This window comes from Silurus aristotelis, assembly GCF_946808225.1.
Source record: "Silurus aristotelis genome assembly, chromosome: 18".
NCBI lineage: Eukaryota > Metazoa > Chordata > Actinopteri > Siluriformes > Siluridae > Silurus > Silurus aristotelis.
Window position 1 is genome coordinate 15,981,797 of NC_139591.1, and position 22,762 is coordinate 16,004,558.

Sequence of the window (22,762 nt, forward strand, 5' to 3'; positions counted from 1 at the left end):
CCAATATAGTGTACATACTTTGTTCCCTCATAGTGCTGAGTACTGTTGTTGTGTGGATTGTGCTTGTTATGGTTGAATCTCCATCCATGTTTATTTCTGCTGGCTGGTGTTCTTTTTTGGAGAAATCTGCCCTGGAAGACTGTTCTGCCTTTGATAAAATTATTTGTTGTCCAGTTCTTGATTCATTAGTAGCCATAATTAATTGACCTTCCAAGACCTTGCCTTCAATCCTTCTCTTGCTTGGTCTATTTTGGCCTATAAATACTAGCTTCCCAGGTATAGTAGGACTGGCTGTTGTCATGACTGTTGTAGCAATGTCCGAGAAAGCTGCTGCATCTTCATGAGGAACCACATAAGTTGCTCCAAGTGGATGTCCAGGTTCTATGGAATGTGGTCTTTGAGAGGTTGGATGGGCTTTTATGTGGCCTCCATTTCTGAAGAACTGCTGGTCTTCTTTAAAGTTCTTGGTGAGCAGAGTCTCATGGAGGAGAAGACCTTTCAGTTGAGGTTGATTGTTAAAGTGTGGTGGAAGTGCTGTTGCAATCTCATTGGTCTCCCTCATGGTGGCCTGTTTGCTAGTGATGACCTTAAGATCTTGTTTTAAATTTGAGTCTCCTCCTTCTTCGCTTGGCCCAATGCCATCATCTGAAAATAAAAGCAACAGATTTAATCCACAGCCTATGTCAAAACACTATAAGTGTTTTGTGGGCTGTGGTGGCTCAGTGGTTAAGTGGTTTAATCCCTAGCAGGCACAAGATTTCATTGTTGGGCTCTCAACCCCCTGACTCTCCAGGGTTGTGATATTTTCAAACTATCATGACCAAACTCTTTACCAAGCTGCAAAGAAAATGGAATTATACTGGTCTGTTTTTGTATTTTTCACTTAAATTATTTTTCTTATGCTACTTTAAAAGCAATGATGGCAGACATTTGAAAAACTTTATCACAAAAACCCAAGTGTATGTCAGTGGATGGGATGGTACCTTTTATTCAGGTGTGTTTGAATCTATGTTCTTGTCTGTCCATTACTTAACAAATAAGCAACTTATTCATAGATATCAAATATACCCTATAACTGCAGTACATTAATGTTTGTACTTTTGCTGTTACATCTCGACCTTACAACACAATGGGATTTAAAAAAAAAAAAAAAAAAAAAAAACTCTTGTCAATCCAATGTGTCTTGGACAAATCATCCTTATTTAATTTTTCAGGTTTTAAATGGCAATCTGTAAATGAAAATCCTTGGCTGTAATTCTAAATGTGCAACATTTGAGACATAATACGATTGAATATAATTTAAAAAGAAGTATAATAACCATAGCTAATAAGCAGAACCGAACAGCACAGCAAGAAACTAGTAAATGTAGACGGATTGCCATGCAGGAACCTTGTTTAAAGGTTTTATGCTCCGAACAGGGTAAAAAAACAACCTTTAGGGGACCTTTGCATATATATATCTATCTATCTATATATCTATCTATCTATCTATATATATATATATAGATATATATATATATATATATATATATATATATATATATATATACATACAGTGGGTACGGAAAGTATTCAGACCCCCTTAAATTGTTCACTCTTTGTTGTATTGCAGCCATTTGCTAAAATCATTTAGGTTCATTCTTCTTCCTCATGAATGTACACATAGCACCCTATATTGGCAGAAAAACACAGAATTGTTGACATTGTTGCAGATTTATTAAAAAAGAAAAACTGAAATATCACATGGTCCTAAGTATTCAGACCCTTTGCTCAGTATTTAGTAGAAGCCCCCTTTTGATCTAATACAGCCAGGAGTCTTTTTGGGAAAGATGCAACAAGTCTTTCACACCTGGATTTGGGGATCCTCTGCCATTCCTTCTTGCAGATCCTCTCCAGTTCTGTCAGGTTGGATGGTAAACGTTGGTGGACAGCCATTTTTAGGTCTCTCCATAGATGCTCAATTGGGTTTAAGTCAGGGCTCTGGCTGGGCCATTCAAGAACAGTCACGGAGTTGTTGTGAAGCCACTCCATTGTTATTTTAGCTGTGTGCTTAGGGTCATTGTCTTGTTGGAAGGTAAACCTTCGGCCCAGTCTGAGGTCCAGAGCACTCTGGAGAAGGTTTTTGTCCAGGATATCCCTGTACTTGGCCGCATTCATCTTTCCCTCGATTGCAAACAGTCGTCCTGTCCCTGCAGCTGAAAAACACCCCCACAGCATGATGCTGCCACCACCATGCTTCACTGTTGGGACTGTATTGGACAGGTGATGAGCAGTGCCTGGTTTTCTCCACACATACCGCTTAGAATTAAGGCCAAAAAGTTCTATTTTGGTCTCATCAGACCAGAGAATCTTATTTCTCACCATCTTGGAGTCCTTCAGGTGTTTTTTAGCAAACTCCATGCGGGCTTTCATGTGTCTTACACTGAGGAGAGGCTTCCGTCGGGCCACTCTGCCATAAAGCCCAGACTGGTGGAGGGCTGCAGTGATGGTTGACTTTCTACAACTTTCTCCCATCTCCTGACTGCATCTCTGGAGCTCAGCCACAGTGATCTTTGGGTTCTTCTTTACCTCTCTCACCAAGGCTCACGGACGGCCAGCTCTAGGAAGGGTTCTGGTCGTCCCAAACGTCTTCCATTTGAGGATTATGGAGGCCACTGTGCTCTTAGGGACCTTAAGTGCAGCAGAAATCTTTTTGTAACCTTGGCCAGATCTGTGCCTTGCCACAATTCTGTCTCTGAGCTCTTCAGGCAGTTCCTTTGACCTCATGATTCTCATTTGCTCTGACATGCATTGTGATCTGGAAGGTCTTATATAGACAGGTGTGTGGCTTTCCTAATCAAGTCCAATCAGTATAATAAAACACAACTGGACTCAAATGAAGGTGTAGAACCATCTCAAGGATGATCAGAAGAAATGGAAAGCACCTGAGTTAAATATTTGAGTGTCACAGCAAAGGGTCTGAATACTTAGGACCATGTGATATTTCAGTTTTTCTTTTTTAATAAATCTGCAACAATGTCAACAATTCTGTGTTTTTCTGTCAATATGGGGAGCTGTGTGTACATTCATGAGGAAGAAGAATGAACTTAAATGATTTTTGCAAATGGCTGCAATATAACAAAGAGTGAAAAATTTAGGGGGGTCTGAATACTTTCCGTACCCACTGTATATATATATATATATATATATATATATATATATATATATATATATATATATATATATATATATATATATATATATATATATATATATAAAACCCTGCCCTCCTCCCACATCCCATTAGAGAAAGTGAAGAATTTGCAGTGAATGAGTCATGATTAGAGAACACAATAAGTGCATGCCGGAAAGCGATTATCGTTCGCACCTGCAGCAGCTGAGATATAATCATGAAGCCCTTAGGCTGAGGATGCTTACAATGAAAAGTGATGCTCATAACAAGAATCAATTGCCATCCTTGTAAAAACATTTGTTTCTCTTGCCGGCCCTTCTCTGTTTTAAAATACAAGACCAGCTGTGTTCAGGAGGATCTTGTACATGATTGACTGACTCACATAGATCTTGTCTTGCTAAATCTGTCTTGCCCATCCATGATCTCACTTGTTAATTATTATTAGTGCTACTTTAAAAGTACAAGTTGTAATACGTCTACATTTTTCAGTGTAATTGTGTAAATGTTGTTAAAAAAAATGTATTTACTATTTATGTCCTGATTCAAACTGGCATATAAAGTACATTTTAGTTCAGTGGAGTTTCATGGATTTTATATTGTAAACAACATGCATTACTCCATTCAAAAATAATTATTCTATTATCTGTACATCTGTGTGCTTTTTTATGATCATCAATCAAAGAATCCAATTAGAAAATACATTGCAATAAATTATATTTCATAGAAGAAAATTTAAACAAATATTGGTTTGAAAATAATGTGTTTGTTTCATTTTTATTTCAAAAGGATGCATTGCTAATGCTAAGAAACTTTTAAATCAAGTTGTATGTTTCTTCTGTGGTAATTTTTTACTTACACCCAGGCTTTGAACTAAAGCAAGGCAATATATATAAAAAGGCTTACTTCTCTCAGCAGTAATTATCTGAAGTTAAAGTGCAACAAGATGCTGTGTATTTCTATAATTATTGTTTCAGCTTTGGAGAATGCCTTTTGGGGTGAATGATGCACCATTACACACTGCCTTTCATCTATTCCAAATTAATCTTCATTAGCAGGCCTCAGAGAATGTTGTTCTGATAGTGTTCTTCACTTTGCGTCTGATCTAAATGTCATTTCGATTGTTCATTATGAAAAACAAGTGCCTCTGTGACATGCTCAGGAGAAAGCTACATCATTTGACAAAAGGTATGAATTTCATCAGTTACTAGGATCCACTATACATTATGTCCACTGTAGGACACATGCACGTAACTTCACACCACAGGAAAGTGTAGCAAAGTCGCGGCACAGTTTTAGGAGGTGGAGGCACAGTTTTAGGAGGTGGAGGATGATGGATGGATGGCTGCCCTTACTGTTTTTTTCTTCGTTAAATTCAGGAAATAATGAATTCTGAAATAAAACAGCAATTTTTTCATGTGCTTAAAAGAACAATTTTAACTCATAAAAAGTTCAAATCTTAAGGACGTCAATATGTTTTTTTTTTTTTTACATGAACCAGAACCAAGACATTAACATATATAATTTAGGATTATATTGCTGATTCAGTAAGATAAATAGGTTTGTTGAACTTACTGCTAAAGAAATAGCACAACATGTATACCATATGTTTGTAAATATTCAAGATATATATGGAAAATTCTGATAATTGGAAGGATTAGCATGTTGGACAAAAGCTATTTTTAAAACATTAACAGCAACACTGTTGTTTAAAAATAATGTCCAAATAATAAACTCTAGCGAAACTGTGCTGTGCTACAACCAAAACTGTAACCTTAGTTTATTTCAGTATTTAATTAATTAATTCCAGTCTACTACACGTTTTAGTGCATTTTCGCAACCTTCCTCAGGCTATAATTTTTTTGTTGTTGTACACCAACACAATAATAAAAGAAACACCACATTGCTGACATTCACAAGACTGTTATATATCTGTATAGAATTGAGAGTGTTGGATTAAGCATTTTAGACAAGCTCCTATTCTTAGCATGATGAGTTTTTGAATTTGCCCAGTTTGACCTTATAGAAAGGAATGGGCAATTTCAAGACTCTTAATGGCCATTTAGGAAATTGTGATAGCATCTTGTTCCTTCAACCCGTCTTGCCAGCAGGACCTCGCGTGGTGTTTTTCATTCCATTACTACACATTTATTGCTTTTCCTGTCTAATACACACATTATTGTCAATAAAGGCTGCTAATTTGTTGAAAGGTTGATTTATTTATGTGTTAGGGAGCAGGATAGGAAGCCAGAGAACCTCACTGGCACTAGTTCAATAACAAATGTATTAGTTGATAATGGTTGTTACACATTTTATTTAGCAAAAAAGCCACAGAAAGTAGGACTTAGAATATAACAAATATGAACAGTACACTGACATTGTCAGGGAACCACTGGCCAAGCCTTCCCTCAGCACCCAGCACGCTTGCAGCGCCTCACCCAATTACTAATCACCGTCACCTGTTTCCCATCATCTCTCCCCCTACTTAAGGCCCTTACTCTCATTTACTCATCGTCTGTTCTACAGTGCATTCTGAAGATCATACATGGACTACCCATTCTATGGACTTTACCCGTTTCCTGGTTCTATTACAGACTACACCTGTATTCCTGTATGGCTACTTCCTGGCTGTTTGTATTCTGTTAAAAGACTATTAAACCTTGTAATAGTTACTTCGGTTTCGTCTGCTTGATACCAGCCTGACAGATATATGTATATATATATATATATATATACAGTGGAACCCGGTTATGTTGAAGTCCTAGGGGGTCGCCAAAAAGCATCGAGGTAACCGATGATCGAGATAAACGAAAATCAAAATGGCGGCAGTATATTAACATGCTTGAAATTTCTTTAAGTACATGATGTGCGTTAATAAATGAGAATGTGCATGCACGTGTTTTTGAAGGTTTTTTTTACACAACAGCGTTGCCGCGATTTGTTTGATGAAGGCATGCTATAAAAATACATACAGTACATGTTTATCTGTCAGGAATCCACCTTCGGCGCCCCCTTCGGCGTGGCAGGTGCTTTCTCGGCCGCTTTCTCTAAAGCTCCCGGCTTCAATCGCGCACATATGGTGCTTGTTTAGCATCATCACCAGCTCCTATTTAAACTTCCACACTCTCACTGTCCGTTATTGTTGGTATATGTTGGTTCACGGCGGTCGTTGTTATCGCTCCCCGATCCTGCCGATGTTCATTCTATGCTTTTGCTGGTCATCCCACGTTCTCCCGTGTGCTGTTCAGCGCCTTGCTTCTACTTTCGCCTCCCGTTCATCGCATAACATTTAACAACAAAAGGCATATGTGCACTAACTAACAGCAGAGATTCACCAGTATACAATGCAACACCTGTAGCATCTGTAAGGTTTGATTTTTCCGCCACTTCCGCGAGTTCTTCTGCAGCTGCACCGAGATAACCGACGGTAAATGGCAAATTTTCCCCCCCTTGTGCTCGAGATATCAGGGTTCGGCGACATAAAAAAAGAGAGACACATGCTAACCATACTGTTACAGTATACTGAGTATAAATGTATAAATGTTTATTAGATGTACCATAATAATAATTGTATGTATTTCCTTGTTAAATAATACATTTTATATATTATAATTGGTCATAGATTATTGTTGCTGTTTAAAAACATTATCAACATCAGGTTTGAACAGTGCTGTGGTATAATAATTTATAAACTTCCTCTATTCAGGCACACAGCTTCAAAGGAACAAGCTGAAAAGTTTCCCCCAAGCCCCTCAGCTCCAGCTTGGCGTTCAAACAGACACCGATCCCTAGTGTGCTCTGACACCTCAATTAGCGCAGGTTTGTGGGATGACAGTGTGTTCTAACAAGGCTCAGGACGACAGAACACTGCAGACAGGAAGAGATGAAAGGACAGAATTGACACACATGGCGAATGGGTGAGATCTCCCAGAGCGAGGACTTCATTTGAAGCTCTGACACACAGTGAGATTGTGGGGGGGCTGCTAGGGGTGACCGTAGTGAAAGTAGCTAGGATGTCAGAAGAGCAGTGATCCAAATTTGTCATGGAATTTGGCAAACTTTTTGATTTGTATTTGGCGTATTAAGTGCAATAAGTGCTTTTTTGTACTCAATGAGTGTTGCGCAATGACAAAGGAGTCGCTGTTCCCCCCACTATTTTTTTTTTTTTCCAATAACAGCATGTCACAAAGTTTGCTATAAGAGATAGAAGCTGTCATTTCCTAATGAGTCTTTCCTTTTTTTTTTCTTTTTTTTTCTTTCAAGACACAAACACAGTTCTCAAGGCTGAAACACAGCATTACAACTAGAGACTTCTCCTTAGTTAGGTAAATTTATTATTACAGGAAATGTCACTGACAAATTTTCCATGCAGAACAAGTGTGCACTTTTTCTTTCATCTGACTTCATAAAAAGGTCCAAAAGTGACTCTCCATGTTGGGTTGCAACGAATGACATTTAAAGAAAAAAAGCACCAGTTGACCCAGTTTATCCATTTAAAATTCTCCTGGAATAAACTGTCTTTAGAAAGCAAAGCCCTTTTTATGATTCTTCTTAAAGTACACAAACTCAGCAGGCCATCACTTCCACATAAAGGTTAAGAGTTGAAATTCAGATACTTATGAATATGCTGCAATGCCATTACTGTTCGACAGGAATGCTGGGTGACATGCTTGAACTCAATTCAGAGTTAAGTCCATTACCCATTGCAGAAATGTAGTTTTGTATGGAGGGTTGGAGATGAAAAGTCAAACCCTGGATGGTATGTAAGGAACAGTGTTCTTTGAGTGCAAGAATCAGCATTTTTTTTTTTCTTCAACTTCTAATTATTAATAGCACCTTAAGGAAGAACTGCTGCCAAATGCTCTATCAGAGCACACAATGAAAACAAAAAAGACTGCAAAGGTTTTATTGATCACACATATTGTCATTCATTTAGTGCTTAAGCCAATGTTTAAAGGTAAACCAGGATAACACTTATGAACAGAACACATAGTATATACATATGCTCTTGTATAAATCTGAATGTTTTCTGTCCTGTGCTTCATACAGTATTTGACTGCCCTCTCCCATTTACAAGAAAGTGAAAATGCAGGGTTCAGTGTCCTCGAATTAAAGTAGCTACCTCAATTGTTTTTGGCACAGAAGTACCTTATTTCAAATCATTTAGGAGCAATGCATGAATCCTTAGGATTCCCTGGTGTGTAAAAAAACACATTGTTTATTTGTTAGTTTATTTGCACCAAATTATAAATATTACTGAAAACAGAATGCATATTTAAAAATAGCTTCAATGTTTTTTAATTATAGTGCAGTGTATAAAATATATTGTATTTCTTAAAATATAAATAATATGCATGTTTTGAGAGTCTGTAAAATAGTCAAATCAAATGTATTACTGTTTTTATTGGGCTACAAAGATTTACCCCTGACATATGCCCTTGCAAAGGAGATTTGAAATAGTTTCTTACCTTGAACACCATTTAAAATCGCTGGCAGCATTGAATCAGTAGAATGAGTTCTTTCTTTGAAGAAAAAAGGCCAAATGAGGTTTGAAATCATAGCTAACTCCAGTTAGAGCCACTAAGCTATAGGCTGCAGAGCACACTTTAATCTGATGGAAAGGAAACTTTCTTGGTGAATTTATTTATTATTATTATTTCTTTTTTACATAATGCACAAAACAGCCTTAGTTATTTTGACTGAATAGTTAAAGCTATAGTGTTGAAAAAAAAAAAATAATAATAATCAGCATGGCTGCATACAGTGCTCTCTGAATTTATTTGAATGGACAGACCAAGTTATTTTATTTTTTGCTCTAAACTGAATTTGACCTTTAAGATTATGGGATAAAGATAAAGGATAATATTGAGGGAATCTAACAAATCTATATGAACTATTATATCTTTTAAATCATTTATCAGTCTTCAGTGACTGGTTTATTATGGTCAGGGTCATAATGGATCTGAAGATGCTAGGTATAAAAAAAAAAAAAAAAATCAAAGTTTTGATTTTCAGTGCAGCCAGCACTACAGACAGGGCCACTAAAAAAGATCAATGAACAATTACATTAAAGAATTAAAAAAAAAAAAAAATTCTTCACATATATTTTTATTATGCTTTAAATTGCTGTTTTCTATTATAATTCCTTTTGCATTACAGTTTGACATTCTGTTCTATTTTGTCCTTAAACTCAGGATCATAGACTATCAGATGAAGATGCCTGACTAGCAGAAAGATGTGCTACTGTGCTTAAAAAATAAAACAAAATGGCAGCAGGTTGTTAGCAGGCAGACAGAGTGAACAGCCATGACATTTAAGCAGCATGTCTTCCAGTCAAATGTATAACACGGTCAGGCGAAACCAGCAGCATGCGTAATAGTGCTGCTTAAATTTGCTCTAAAGGGCTGACTAAACTGGGAGGTATTTAGGCTGGAGGGAAGTTTTCAAAAAGACAGAATTACAGTCTGAAAAAAGGAGAAATAAAAGTCTTAATATTAAAAGAGCTTTGACACCTTTTTGTCCTTTTCTGAGGTTTTTTTTGTGACAACATGAGTTTGAACTGTGACTTTCTCTCTTTTTATTCTTTTTTTTTACTTTTATTCAGGGTGATATCAGATCATTTTTGGCAGTCACTCCCTACTTAATAGGTCCTTAGACAATACAAAAATTTGCATTTTAATTTATGTTTATATTGAGTATGCAAATATCCAATAACCTCTCACAACACATGAATCATTAGAGTCTGATGGGAGAGAATACAACATCAGGTTTTCTTCTGTCAGTCAAGAACAGGAAATGTGGAATATCAACAGTAGTGGAGATGGCTATGTTTCTTTGTCATTACTACCATGGTTCCCTGACGGAATGAGACGCAACATCAACAACGCTTTAAGAACGCTTCCGTGTTGTCCATGCTCTGAATAACATGTGCAATCAGTCCAATGGAAAGCAAGCCATTACCGGTGGGGTGACGTCACTAACAGGAAGCTATAAAATCACATGTAGTGAAAGGAGATGAAAGCGCTGTAGGGATGCGGGCAGTGTGGCTGGGAGACGCAGCATCTCGTTCTCTTGGGAAACCATGGTTACATTCGTAACCTGGAAAAGTTCCCCTTCAGGAACTCGAGCTGTGTCAACAAAGCTTTGGGAAGGAGAGTCCAATAATGCCAGACTGACCAATCCCTGCCTAGTGTGGCTGGGCACAGCTAGGACAAAGGACAGAGGGGCCAGGAGTGGCACTAAGGCTATGAAACCTGACAAAAGTCAGTGGGGTGGGCCAGCCTGCAGCGTTACAGATGCCCTGGAGAGAAACCCTCAGAGGAAAAAGCCTAAAAGGCTTCCACACTCCGGGTAGAGTGAGCTCTGACACCGAAAGGAGCAGGGGGACCAGAGGACTCATAGGAGAAATTGACATAGTCAGTTAAGCTCCTCCTGGTCCTGGAAAGGAGGAGGAAAGAAAGCCTGTAGCCTTGCCGGTTGGTAGATGACCGAGGTACCTTGGTAACATTCCCAAATTTTGGGTAGAGAAAGGCACTTTGATGACTGGCTTAAATTCCAGGAAAGAAGGGGCCACATAAAGGGCTTGAACATCCCCTTCTTTCTTGTTGGCTTGCTGTTCGCACCATACCATGAATAGGCACCATCTCACGGCATACAACCTCCTCAAGGGATTTCTGGATTGAAGGATAGTCTCTATCACCTCAGTGGAGAGACTAGTGGCTTGGAGCTGTATCCCCTCAGGGGCCACAGCCACAGCCTCCATGGATCTGGGCGGGGGTAAACTACCCCTCCACCTGCCTGAGAGAGAAGATCCCTCCTTAAAGGTATCTCCCAGGGAGGGTGTTTGAGAAGTGCTACCAGGTCTGCAAACTATGGCCTGCCTGGCCACTGTGGGGCCACCAGGAGGAGACGGACTCCATCCCGGCACTCACTCTCCAGAACTCCTGGGAGCAGTGCGATAGGAAGAAAGGCATACAAGCAGAGCCTTGGCCCTGCCTGTACTATAGCATCTAGCCCTAGAGGGGCTTGGGGTGTAAGGGAGAACCAGAGGGGACAGTGCGATATCCCCTGAGTCGCAAACAGGTCCACTTGTGCTCTGTAATATCTTTCCGAGATTTGCTCCACCACAGCCGGGTGCAGTCACCATTCCCCGAGCCTTGGCCTTTGCCTTGTGGAACCACATTGGACACTGCTGCCATCAGACCCAGCAGTCTTTGAAACTGCTTCACAGTAAGTAACTGGCCTTCTCTCATTTACCTGATGGCTATAAGGAATAACAAATTACACCTAAATAGGTGGTTCTCTGTGATGGAGAAAGTAGACTCTTTTTGGCATTCAGCCTTAACCCCAGCACCTTTATGTGAGTGAGAACATTTGGAAGCCTGACCGCCAAGTGCTATATATAGCTTAAATAGCTTAAGTTCCTGAAGGGGAAACTAGAAATAAACATACATATGTTTGTCCTGTTTGGATATAAGAGCTGGGAAACTGCAAGCATTTCTGTTTACTATCATTGCTTTTGGAAAGAGAGATGGAATGACTGACTTTCAGCGAATAATGGTATTACACTGAACATGGTCCTGTGCATACGATTGATAGTTTTTTGTCTTTATAATGACAAGCGTCATGGAAGATTTTTTCTACTTAGTTCAAGTTCACTGTATTCCTGTTCTTTCAGACTCTTAATTCATCTCGGTCACCTCAGAGCATTGCACTCATTTCAGGAACTTACTGTGTAGGAAAAACCTTGGGTGTCACGTCCTGTCCTCCAGCTGAAATGGTTTTGAGCATAGCTAGGTTTGAATTATTTTTCACATTTATGCATGCATGTATCAGAGCTGTGCCTAAGCAGCTGAATGGGAATTTCTTCATTATATGGCAGCTGGTAGAGCCACCACACTGGCTGCATATCAATGAACTCATCAATGGGCACATTTTACGTGATGAGTGCGCTAATCTGCTGGCTGGAGTGAGGCCTCTTACTGACATTGCACTCCTGATATCCAGGCCTTCATTATCTTATTATTCTGAAGAGGTAACAGAATGGGGTATGGGGGGAAATCAATAGGCACCTTCCACTTGTCTAAAGTGTGATGGGGTTGTAACAGTCCTTCTCCTGCCCTCTGTCTGAAGTTTTACATAGCCAGTGATCGTTAAGCAATTCAAGGAGCGATACCGTCAGCACAGTAATTAACAGAAGATCAATCAATCAATCAATCAAACTTTATTTATAAAGCGCATTACAACCACCAACAGGAGCACAAGGCGCTTTCCAGTAAAGCAAAAAAATAATATTAAAAATAAAATATATATATTTTTTTATTAATATATTAAAAAATAAATGTTTGAAGAAGATGTTTGATAAAAGTAGATGTGCTGTGTTAAGATTCGCATAATTAGACAAATGAGGTGGGAGGATATGACATGGTTTAGTGAAAGACAGAGCTTGCTTAATGAATTGACTTCAACTGAGTGTGTAATTCTTTTTGCATCATATTCTGGAGCTTGTTCACATCAAATCATTAATTATCCTCATAACGTAAAGGTGACTGGGCTAATGGGGCGGGGGGATCAGATTAAAATTAAATCATGTTCATAATATAAATACCAAAGCCACGTCATAGGTGTGGAATGGAGGAGACTGCCGGAGCTTTGTGTTTAGCGCAGTTCAAAGTAATATATTACAACTCTCAAAAATTGTATTCAGTCAATATTTTGGCATATATTTTGCTGTACATTTTTTAAAATCTTATTCCACTGGGTCACAGCCATGTCATGTCTTAAGAAACTATTTTTTTTAAGTCATTTGTCCTGTCTGTACATGGGGTCATGTCCTTTATACTGGTAACTCCTTTTGTACATGCAGTACAACTATAACAAGAAAACAAAATTAGATTTTTAATCTAATAAAAAAAAAAAAAAGGGTTAGCAGCATCTGTACAGTGCGGTTCAAAAGTCTCAATAATAATGTGTCTGTGTTCATTGTTTGAATCTAGTTTATTTTAACATATTTCATTACAAATTATATCATTAGCAACACAGGAGGCACTCAAGATTGACAGTGTTCTGCTTGTAGTAATGGAAATGGTCCTAAGATTTCCACAACATTACCTGCAGTACTGGAACACACATACACATTCCAAAGTTTAATATACACCCTTAGAGAGAATACATGCTGATAAGATAAATTTTATCTTACTATTGTACAGTACAGTATTGTACAGTACTGTATTCTATGATTGATGAAAAAGTATGATTTTATGTCTGTCATTTTGAATGGAATAATGTGATTGAAATGAGGTCTTAGTAGCAAGTTCCAGTGAATTAAACTCATACAGCATGTATATAATGCTCAAGCATGTCTTGCAAAAACCTAATGTAATAGACCTTATTCACAATACAGGTGTTAGTAATGACATTAATTAGGGTCCCATTTCATTTAGGTTTATGAGAACCAGGTTCCTGCTATAGGTCACACTATATTCTTTTATACTACTATATACATTTTTCTAATTTTTTAGATTTTTTATTAAATTTTCTGTATTTCTGGTTGCATTCAAGAGATTTATAGTATTTATAGCATTGCTGAAACAACCAATCTAATGTGACCTAAAACTTTGGCACGGTACTGCATATTCTGTGGCATTTAGAATCATTAGCGGCGCAGCATCCCCTAAACATTATTAAAACACTTGACCTGCATTCATTAGCATTTATATTCATAATTACAAATAAGTTCCGGTAACATCGCCATGTGTCACAAACTGGCAATTTGCTGTTACAAGAGCCATTTTCCTATCAGGGAAAGGTCAAGTCATGCTTGCACATGCCCCTGTGCACTGTGCTGCAGGATATTTGCAACAGGCGGGAAAAAAAGAAAAATACCCTATATATTTCACCGACAATGGCTGTCAGAATCTGCAATTTATTGTTGCCAGGGAGAAAATTACACACTGATTGGCAATAAATAGATGTCATTAGCTTCAATAGCCTTGAATCCTACCTGTGCTGAGGTGTGCGTAATCTGAATCAATTTGCTGGCTACTTGGCCATAGAGAAGGACAGGGTTTGGATGGTGATGATATCATTATTGATGAGGAATGGTCCTGCGCTTTCACACAGGCCTGTCATGAATCTGTAGCAAAATCAGTGGAGCAGAAATAGAAAGATCTGGAAAGAGAGAGAGAGAGAGAGAGAGAGAGAGAGAGAGAGAGAGAGAGAGAGAGAGAGAGAGAGAGAGAGAGAGAAGGATATATGTGGACAGTGTTTATTAGCTCTGCCACCAATTTTACAGTTTCATCATGGTTCCATATGAATTTTTTTCTGCTTATTGACAATTTCCCTGTTAATGTCATAGCGTTTTTTTTCTTCTCTCAGAGGTATAGCACTAAAACACATTGTAATTCAGTGTGTCTATCTGGCCTTGTTATCTTATAGGTGCTATACTTCATCATGAAACATCCACACCCTCACCTTTTACATCTCTCTCTCTCTCTCTCTCTCTCTCTCTCTCTCTCTCTCTCTCTCTCTCTCTCTCTCTCTCTCTCTCTCTCTCTCCCCGATTTCTCTCCATTGTTTATGTTCTATTCTTAGATCTCAAAACTCCAGAGCATTGTAGTTCCTAGAATAGCAAAGTCCACTAAAGGTGGTAGAACATTCTCCCATTTTGCTCCTTAACTTTGGAATAGTCTTCCTGACAGTGTTTGGGGCTCAGACACAGTCTCCCAGTTTAAGTGCAGATTAAAGACGTATCTTTAAGCCTACACATAACACATATCATAACTTTGTGCTCCAGTACATCTGATCACATGCACATTATCAACTTGTGCTTGTTAATATCATGAACAGCAGCTACGCTAATTCTTCACCACTGCTTCTCTCTCTTTACCCATCCCAAGCATCCTGAGGTTGCGCCAGCTCCAGTAACATCCCACCTCATTAAGATTGTAGACCTTTAAAGAAGTAGAGCCCAACCCTGCAAACAACCCGAGCCATCTAGAGACGTACCAACGCCATTTGGATCCCACTTCATGTGGAGTTTGGACATCGGACCTCTTTGAGTGTTTGAGTGTCAGAGCCTGGCATGGAGAAGCTAGTGTTGGATCTTTGATGATCACAAATGTTGAGCTATTTTATGAGTTGCTCAGTAGCTCCTCCTTTCATAATTTCAAATGATTGTATAAGACTGTAAAAAGGACATTACTCATAATCATATTTTCAAGTGCTTATGTTAGTTCTCACTTTCCAGTGTTTTGTATTGTTTAAAGACTATAATCACACTCTTGATATCTCCCAAATCAATATGGGTTTCCTTTTTTTGTCTGGTTCCTCTTGAGGTTTTTTTCTCATAACATCTAAGGTAGTTTTTCCTTGCCATAGGGATAAACACATATAATTTACCTTAACTCTTAAATTCTGTAATGCTGCTTTGAGACAATGTCTGTTGTGAAAAGCACTATAGAAATAAACTTGACTTCACTTCACTTGACTTGTTCCCCATACCATTTTTTTGTTACAAAGCCAGAGAGGAGTGGAGTGAAGAGGAATGGTGTCCCATTTGTGTCTGATACAGGATTCTCCCTGCTCAACAGTCCTGGGTCATCTTTGTTGTATTTTTTGTTTCATAATGTGTCAAATATTTTCACATGGTAAAAGTTCTGTAGTGCAAACAGGCCATTTCAGCCCCCAACTAATTTCAGCACCCAACCCAACTCTATGAGGTCAATCTGTTGTGATAGATGCAGTAAGTACTTTGTCTTGCTGAAATCTGTCTTGCTGAAATTTGCAAGGCCTTCCCTGATGTCATCTGGGTGGAGGCATATGTTGTTCTAATACCTGTGTATATCTTTCATCATTGATTATATTTTTCCAGATGTGCAAGCTGCCAATTCCATAGACAATAATGAACCCCATACCATCAAAGATGCAGGCATTTGAACAGAGCGCTGATAACAAGCCAGATGGTCCCTCTCCTCTCTAGTCCGGAGTATACTGTGTCCATGGTTTTCAATTCCATTGTTCAAATTTCAATTTGTCTGATCAAGGAACATTTTTCCACCTTGCCTCAGTCCATTTTAAATGAGCTTTGGCCAAGAAAATTCAGTGGCATTTCAGGATCATGTGTCTTCTTCTTTGCATAACAGAGCTTTAACCTGCATTTGTTAATGACAAAGCAAACTGTGTTCATAGACACTGATTTCTGGTGGTGTTTCTGAGCACAAGCAGTGATTTCCATTACAGAATCATGCCTGTTTTTAATGCAGTGCCACATGAAGGCCCAAAGATCAAGCCATACAATATTGATTTTCTCCCTTGTTTCTTGTGCAGAGATTTCTTTAAATTCTCTTAAATAATCTTTTGATAACATTATGTACTGTAGATAGTGAGATATTCAAAGTCTTCACAATTTTATAGATGCGGTTTTATAGATGCAACTTTGCCAGAATAAGAGCCTCTACCTCTTTAATATTTAGTTATACCCAAGCATGTTACTGACCTTTAGCCAATTAACCTAATTAGCTAGATATTTACATTTTACAAAGTTTTTCTTATTTGGAATTGGGTTTATAATTAAACGCATGTTTTTAGTCACACAACTATTTATTTGCATTATATTAATCTGATTAATTCACCTTTAAAATTGTGTAAAAAATATCAAATGTTTCCCATACAGTATAGAATAGAATAGTTTGAGAACTGTGCCTCTGATATGAAAAGAAACTTGACGTGGTGCATAATGGATTCAGAGCGAGGGAGGGGAAACAAAAAAAAAATATAAAGGTACATTACAAAGGGCTGGATGAAAATCACTGACAGGGAAGAGAGAATATAGCGTGACGTTCGGCCATTTTAATAGTCCGGGTGCATGTAACAGCGAAATTGCTTTTATACGGTTTGGCAGGTAGATGTCAGGGAGCAGCGCCAGACAAGGCCCTGTGAGTACACACGTCTAAGAGCATAAATGTGGTAAACAAACGTGCTACCTGCCCGGCGGGGCTTTGCAGGAAACACAATATTAGAGCTGACACTGATAGATGAAGCGCCCACTCACGGTGGGTTACCCACAGCCCTGCTGAGGCAAAGCGATGCTGATTAGCTGCAACGCCTGAGAATACAATGCAGTGCTACCCACTCATAAAGCTCTCTAGGTTACATCTAAATATGGGATGCACCTGAACTTCAAAGGAAACCCATCAGGTGCCAGTTATGTGATTATCAGTGTGCTAGATTTAATCGACCCTCATTAAGAGGCAGGAAGTTGCAAAGCTACTGCTTCATTAGAACCTCCCTGCTTCCTAAACACACCTTGTTTTTTGTTTAAAAAAGGTTGTCAATTTGCAGGTCATGAACCAGAGGTCAGGGGTTCCAAATGTTAATCAGCAGTTGCTGCTTAACCTCTGTAAGGGGTACATTACGGCGCACTCTCTAAATGAAGTTGGAACAAAAATAAACCCTATCGATTGTAGACACTTTAAACTCGCATAGATGATGTGCAATTTAAATAGAGCAGCCTTATTTATGAGATAGAGTCCTGGGTACAAATTTGGTGCTGACAGATTGCAGTCCTATTTAATGGAGAAATATGAATGTCCCCGGGGGAGAGACAGATGGATGGGTTTATAGGGGATTGTACAGCCATCCCTCCCTCTGCATGTTCTAGGCTTGTGGGTTACAAACTGCTGCATGGACTAGCAGAATGCCAATTAATGTCAACTCACTGCTAACTTCATCTGTGGCATATAGCACTACAATGTCTTTTATTGCACGGACACTATATGGGCGATGTCTGGCTATAAAACAAACAACAATTTGGAAATGGCAGTCACTCTGTAGAATTATTTTGTTGTTCTTTAGAAGCACATACTGCTGGCTATGAAACTAGATTCTGTACAGAAACTAAATCTAGTGGCCGTTTTTCAAAATGCAATCTTGCCTATGATCACTCATGATGTTTTATGGAGCACAAAACACCCACAGTGCCACCAATCACTTTCCATAACGATGCATAAGGTGCTAAATCCATTCCGTCAGGCCACAAGACTGGTTTCTGAAAAGGTTGAACCAGGTCAGAAAAGTAAATTAATGGCAAAATTGTATGTTTTTGGTCATGAGTCAAAACTATCACTTAAGCTATAAACGTTAATGGATATACAGTACTGTACATTACACTAATTGATATGTAAGGATTAAAACATTAGATTGTACTTTTTATTCGTTTATAGTTGTTGAATGTCCTTGAAAAAGCTAGCTTCTTTTATTTTCTTTATCTTGACATGCAACAACAGAAAGCAGCTTTTAGTGTTGCAAAAAAAACAGACAGAATTGTGACACTGGAGACTGCTTCTTTAAATGTCAAATAAACCTTATCTCCTTATAGAAATCAAATAAAATTATTTTTTGAGTTACGTAAAGTTTCTGCTACATCAATCCCTGTGCGTTTGCGTTTACTATAAAAACAATACCATATTAGACCAAAAAGATAAACTGATGAAACATTTTTTGCTTTTAATGAATACAGTCTGTAAAATCATCCTCTTGTCTCTTGCCAAGGTTTAATGATGAATAATATCACATAAATAATAATAATAATAATAAAAAAATGATGTAAAGTAGAAAAGCTTTATAGAGTTGAAGTTTAGCAAAGTGGCAAATGAGATTAATCATCACAGATAAACATTTTTACAGGACAACAAACCAGTATGAAATGCACGTGCGTAGGCGGTACTCAGTGACAAATATCATTACACAATTATAAACAGGACTGCATTAACGTACAGCGTGGTGTTTTGTTGATTTCCACGAGCGCCTGTCGACCCTGAGAGATCAGTTTCCCATGCTGACGGTGTGCGCAACACAATTCTGTGAGTGATATGTAATAATTAGAGAAGGGAGCGAGGTTTAAAATGCATTCCTGCCCACAAGCTGGCCAAAAACAACAAATTATATATGCAGAAAAAAAAAAAAAAAAGGTTCAGGTGAGCAGATGCACTTTCAGAAGCCTTGTTTACGACAGCCTGGTTGCTGCGGTCCAAGAATAATGTCGCAGTGTAACACAAAGCTCACTGTTTCCACTCGCTCGCACACACACATGAATACACACTTACACACCCATATGCTGTCACTGTCAGTCTAATCAGGCCGATGAGCCCAGAGGGGACGGTAGTGCAGAGGCCTGCTGGCGACGAGGAAAGGAAATGTTATACTGCGGCTGTACTTTATTCTGTAGAATGAAGCAAAGTTTTCCTCACTATTCATGCGCTCCTGTTGGGATTGCGTTTCTGGTCAGTTTCACAGATCATTAGCCAGCCATAAATATGTCAACTAAGGTTTTTTTATTTTCCCCTGTGGTTTAGATTTACAACCCTGCTGCCACTAACTGTTTTTGGACCTGCTGAAGCTCATTAGCAGGTATATTACCGCTGTTTAATTAATGCGAGGGTACACAGGTGCTACATTATGCTTTCTGATACCAGTTGAGCATGAATCTGGAAAATTTATGCCCGCCCAGGTGTCATGCAGCTATCGTCTGAGGTGATTAATAACCCTTTTGGCCTGCCAGTTACATTTAATACCTTATTCCTCTCGTTATCAAGTAATCATATCTTTATTACATGCAGCAGTGTGATTACAGCGGTCCTTTAAGTTTATTACTTGTACGATATTGCAACAAAAATCTTTTTTCCAGATTTTGTAGTAGACTGAGTGATAACGTGTCTTCACCATGTCTGATTATGCCACAAAGGTCTAAAAATAGACCTCTGATTACAAACATGACAATGTTTCGTTCTTGTTTTTCTTCTTTCGGCAGCTTCTATTAGGGGTCGCCACAGCGGATCATCCATCTCCGTATCACTCTGCTCTCTACATCTGCCTCTTTCAAACCAACCACCTGCATGTCTTCCCTCACCACATCCATAAACCTCCTCCATGTACTTCCTTTTTTCCTCCTGCCTGGTAGCTTCATGGTAGCTGCCTCAGCATTCTTCTACCGATATACCCCATGTCCCTCCCCTGCCCATGTCCAAACCATCTCAATCTCGCCTTCCTCAACTTGTCTTCAAAATGTTCTACATGTGCTGTCCCTCTAATAAACACATTTTTAATCCTGTCCATCCTCGTTTCTCCCATTGAAAATCGAAGCATCTTCAACTCTGCCACCTCCAGCTCCACCTTCTGTCTTTTTAACAATGCCACTGTCTCTAAACATGACATGACAATGTTATGTGATCAGCAGAAAATGCAGCAAACTACACACATTGTTCCTGGTGAACATTTACACCATTTGAGATTTTTATGCCACCTTTCTATTAGTGGATTAGTGGATTTAGACAAGCATCGTAGCAGCACTTGCAGTTAAATTTTCATCCAAAATTGTCTGACAGTGCTAGAACTTTGACATTGACTGACTTAAGATATCTAAGTATAATTACAATTAAATAATTTATTTACAATGTCTGGTTTTGTTTGAATGAGTGTAGATGTTTTAGTAAAGTGAAAATTGTAAATAAATGTGGTGATGCAAATGTAGTCTTTGATATTAAAATTGTCAACTACAATAAACTGAAGCTAATGTCAGTCAATTTTTGGTGAGCAATAATCCCTCAAGAGTTGCCTTTCCTACATGTGTAGAGAAAAAAAAGGTCAACATGTTCCTGGCAATTTTGTATATTATTTAATGTCAAATTTATGATTTATCTTTAAGGGTACAGGACATTAAATGAAATGCTGGCTGTGTGGACTGAGGTGTCCAGTTAATCTGAAGCTGAAGATATTATAAAAAAGAAACCTCACTAGAAAAAGTGTACAAAGTGTAGACCATTAAAGGAGGTACTTGGCAGCAGGGAAAGATTTGTAGCCTCTGATTGTGTCAGGGGGGGTAAGATATCATGTCCCAGGAAATACAAGATGATCAGTGGTGGATCTTTGAAGTGACACCAGAAATGTCAGGTCATCCAGGGGAAAAACATTATTGTAAAGCTGGCAGGGTGGCTTAAATTGCTGAACAGCACGGAGGATAAGTAGGTGAATTCTTTATTTACCCCCTCTTTCTCTTTATGTGTGTGTGTGTATGTGTGTGAATATAAGAGAGAGAGAGAGAGAGAGAGAGAGAGAGAGAGAGAGAGAGAGAGAGAGAGAGAGAGAGAGAAACCTCGAGGGAATTCTCAAAGGTTCCTCAAAACCTGTTAACCTCAGAAGGTGCTGAGACTCGCTCCTGACCCCGTGTTCACCCTCTGATAAACAAAATAGGAAGAAAGAAAACCCACTTCTCCTCACACCTGCGAGTGTTTGTTTTTCCTCCATATTTACAGTGTAATTGCCACAAAGCAATCTTTCCATTAATCTGGCACGCTGAGAGCCGAACGCAGTTCAACATGAGTACACACAATCTGTTGCGGCATGCCGATTGCACTCGGTTCTTAATTAGCAGGCTTGACGTGCCCTAGCAAAGTTCAGCCTAATGCGCTGAAGTGGTTAGTGCGGCGTTCTCCTAATAAAAGCACAAAGTCTCATTCCATCGGCCGTCATCTAACGGGAAACCAATGATTAGACCACAGTTGTAGGGAAAAAAACATTCACAGCACTGGGGTGTCGTGAACACTTAGACAATAGACAAATGGGTAACAGAAAAAGTAGACATGTTTTGGGTAAGCACCACCCTCATGAATTGTTTATACTTTTTTAATCAAAATGTATTTTTATACCATTAATCTACATGAAAATAATAAAAAACTTAAAAGAGAGGAAAAAGATTGCACAGGTATACCCTCTAGAATAAATTCTTGCAAGAAATACCTTTAGTTATAACCATCATTACAGATTGATTAGAACATTTCTGTATAAATTAAGCATGAATTATAACACTACAGGGTGTGCGCTTGTGCCCTCCACAGCTTGTCCTAAACCAGCCTTTATTTTGGAGAAAATTATTTACATTGATGATGGAGGTGAAGGCACAGAGAGAAAGAGAGCGAGGTCTTGAATAATTCATGGGATTTAAAAAGGACAAAAGGGTGTTTGGGGCTTGGGGGGAGTGACAACTTGTCAGAGATAAAGCTGAAGAACGAAAGAGACAGCGGAGGCAGGAATGAAAAGCGTTGTGTAAACAGAGGCCGAGTAAACAGGTGCTCCTTCTGCTCAGCAGGAACGCTCCATTTATTTGTTTATCTCCTCACCTATTCATCTCTTTTGCCATCTTTTTTAATGTGTCACACTTTATGGTAAACGGACATCTTTGTGGGCACTGTCAGTCACTAGCATGTGCATTCACTGTTTGTGTCAGACAGAGGTCATGATCAAGGTAAATTATATTTCTCTCCCTCACACACACATACTGTGGAATGCATTAGTCCAAATTCCTGTTTAATATTCACACGGAACGCTTAGACTTCTCACCTCAGCTCATAGACCCTGAAGGTGATGGCACTGCTGAAGCGTGAACCAAAGCGGCCTAATATCAACCCTTGAGTCCTAGCTTGACCTCTTCAGTTCAGTGTGAGAATATAACAGCCTTGTCATGTTGCATTAAAATGAAGCACGGAATTCTCATCCTTCTCTCAACAAAGATCCTGACCACAAGCACACGGCACGCTGGCG

At 38.8% G+C, this 22,762-nt stretch overlaps 1 protein-coding gene across 6 annotated transcripts in view; it reads right to left on the reverse strand.

Annotated features, from left to right (window-relative positions):
- Positions 1–22,762, reverse strand: part of sez6a (seizure related 6 homolog a) — a 129,522-nt gene that overhangs the window by 68,438 nt on the left and 38,322 nt on the right. For 4 of the 6 annotated variants that reach the window (XM_083568421.1, XM_083568420.1, XM_083568418.1 and 1 more), the window contains exon 2: positions 19–645. The exons of the other annotated variants lie outside the window; for them this stretch is intronic. In XM_083568421.1, coding sequence (XP_083424547.1) covers positions 19–645 — 627 coding nt within the window. The remainder of the gene's footprint in view (positions 1–18; positions 646–22,762) is intronic. 6 annotated transcript variants of the gene reach the window in all.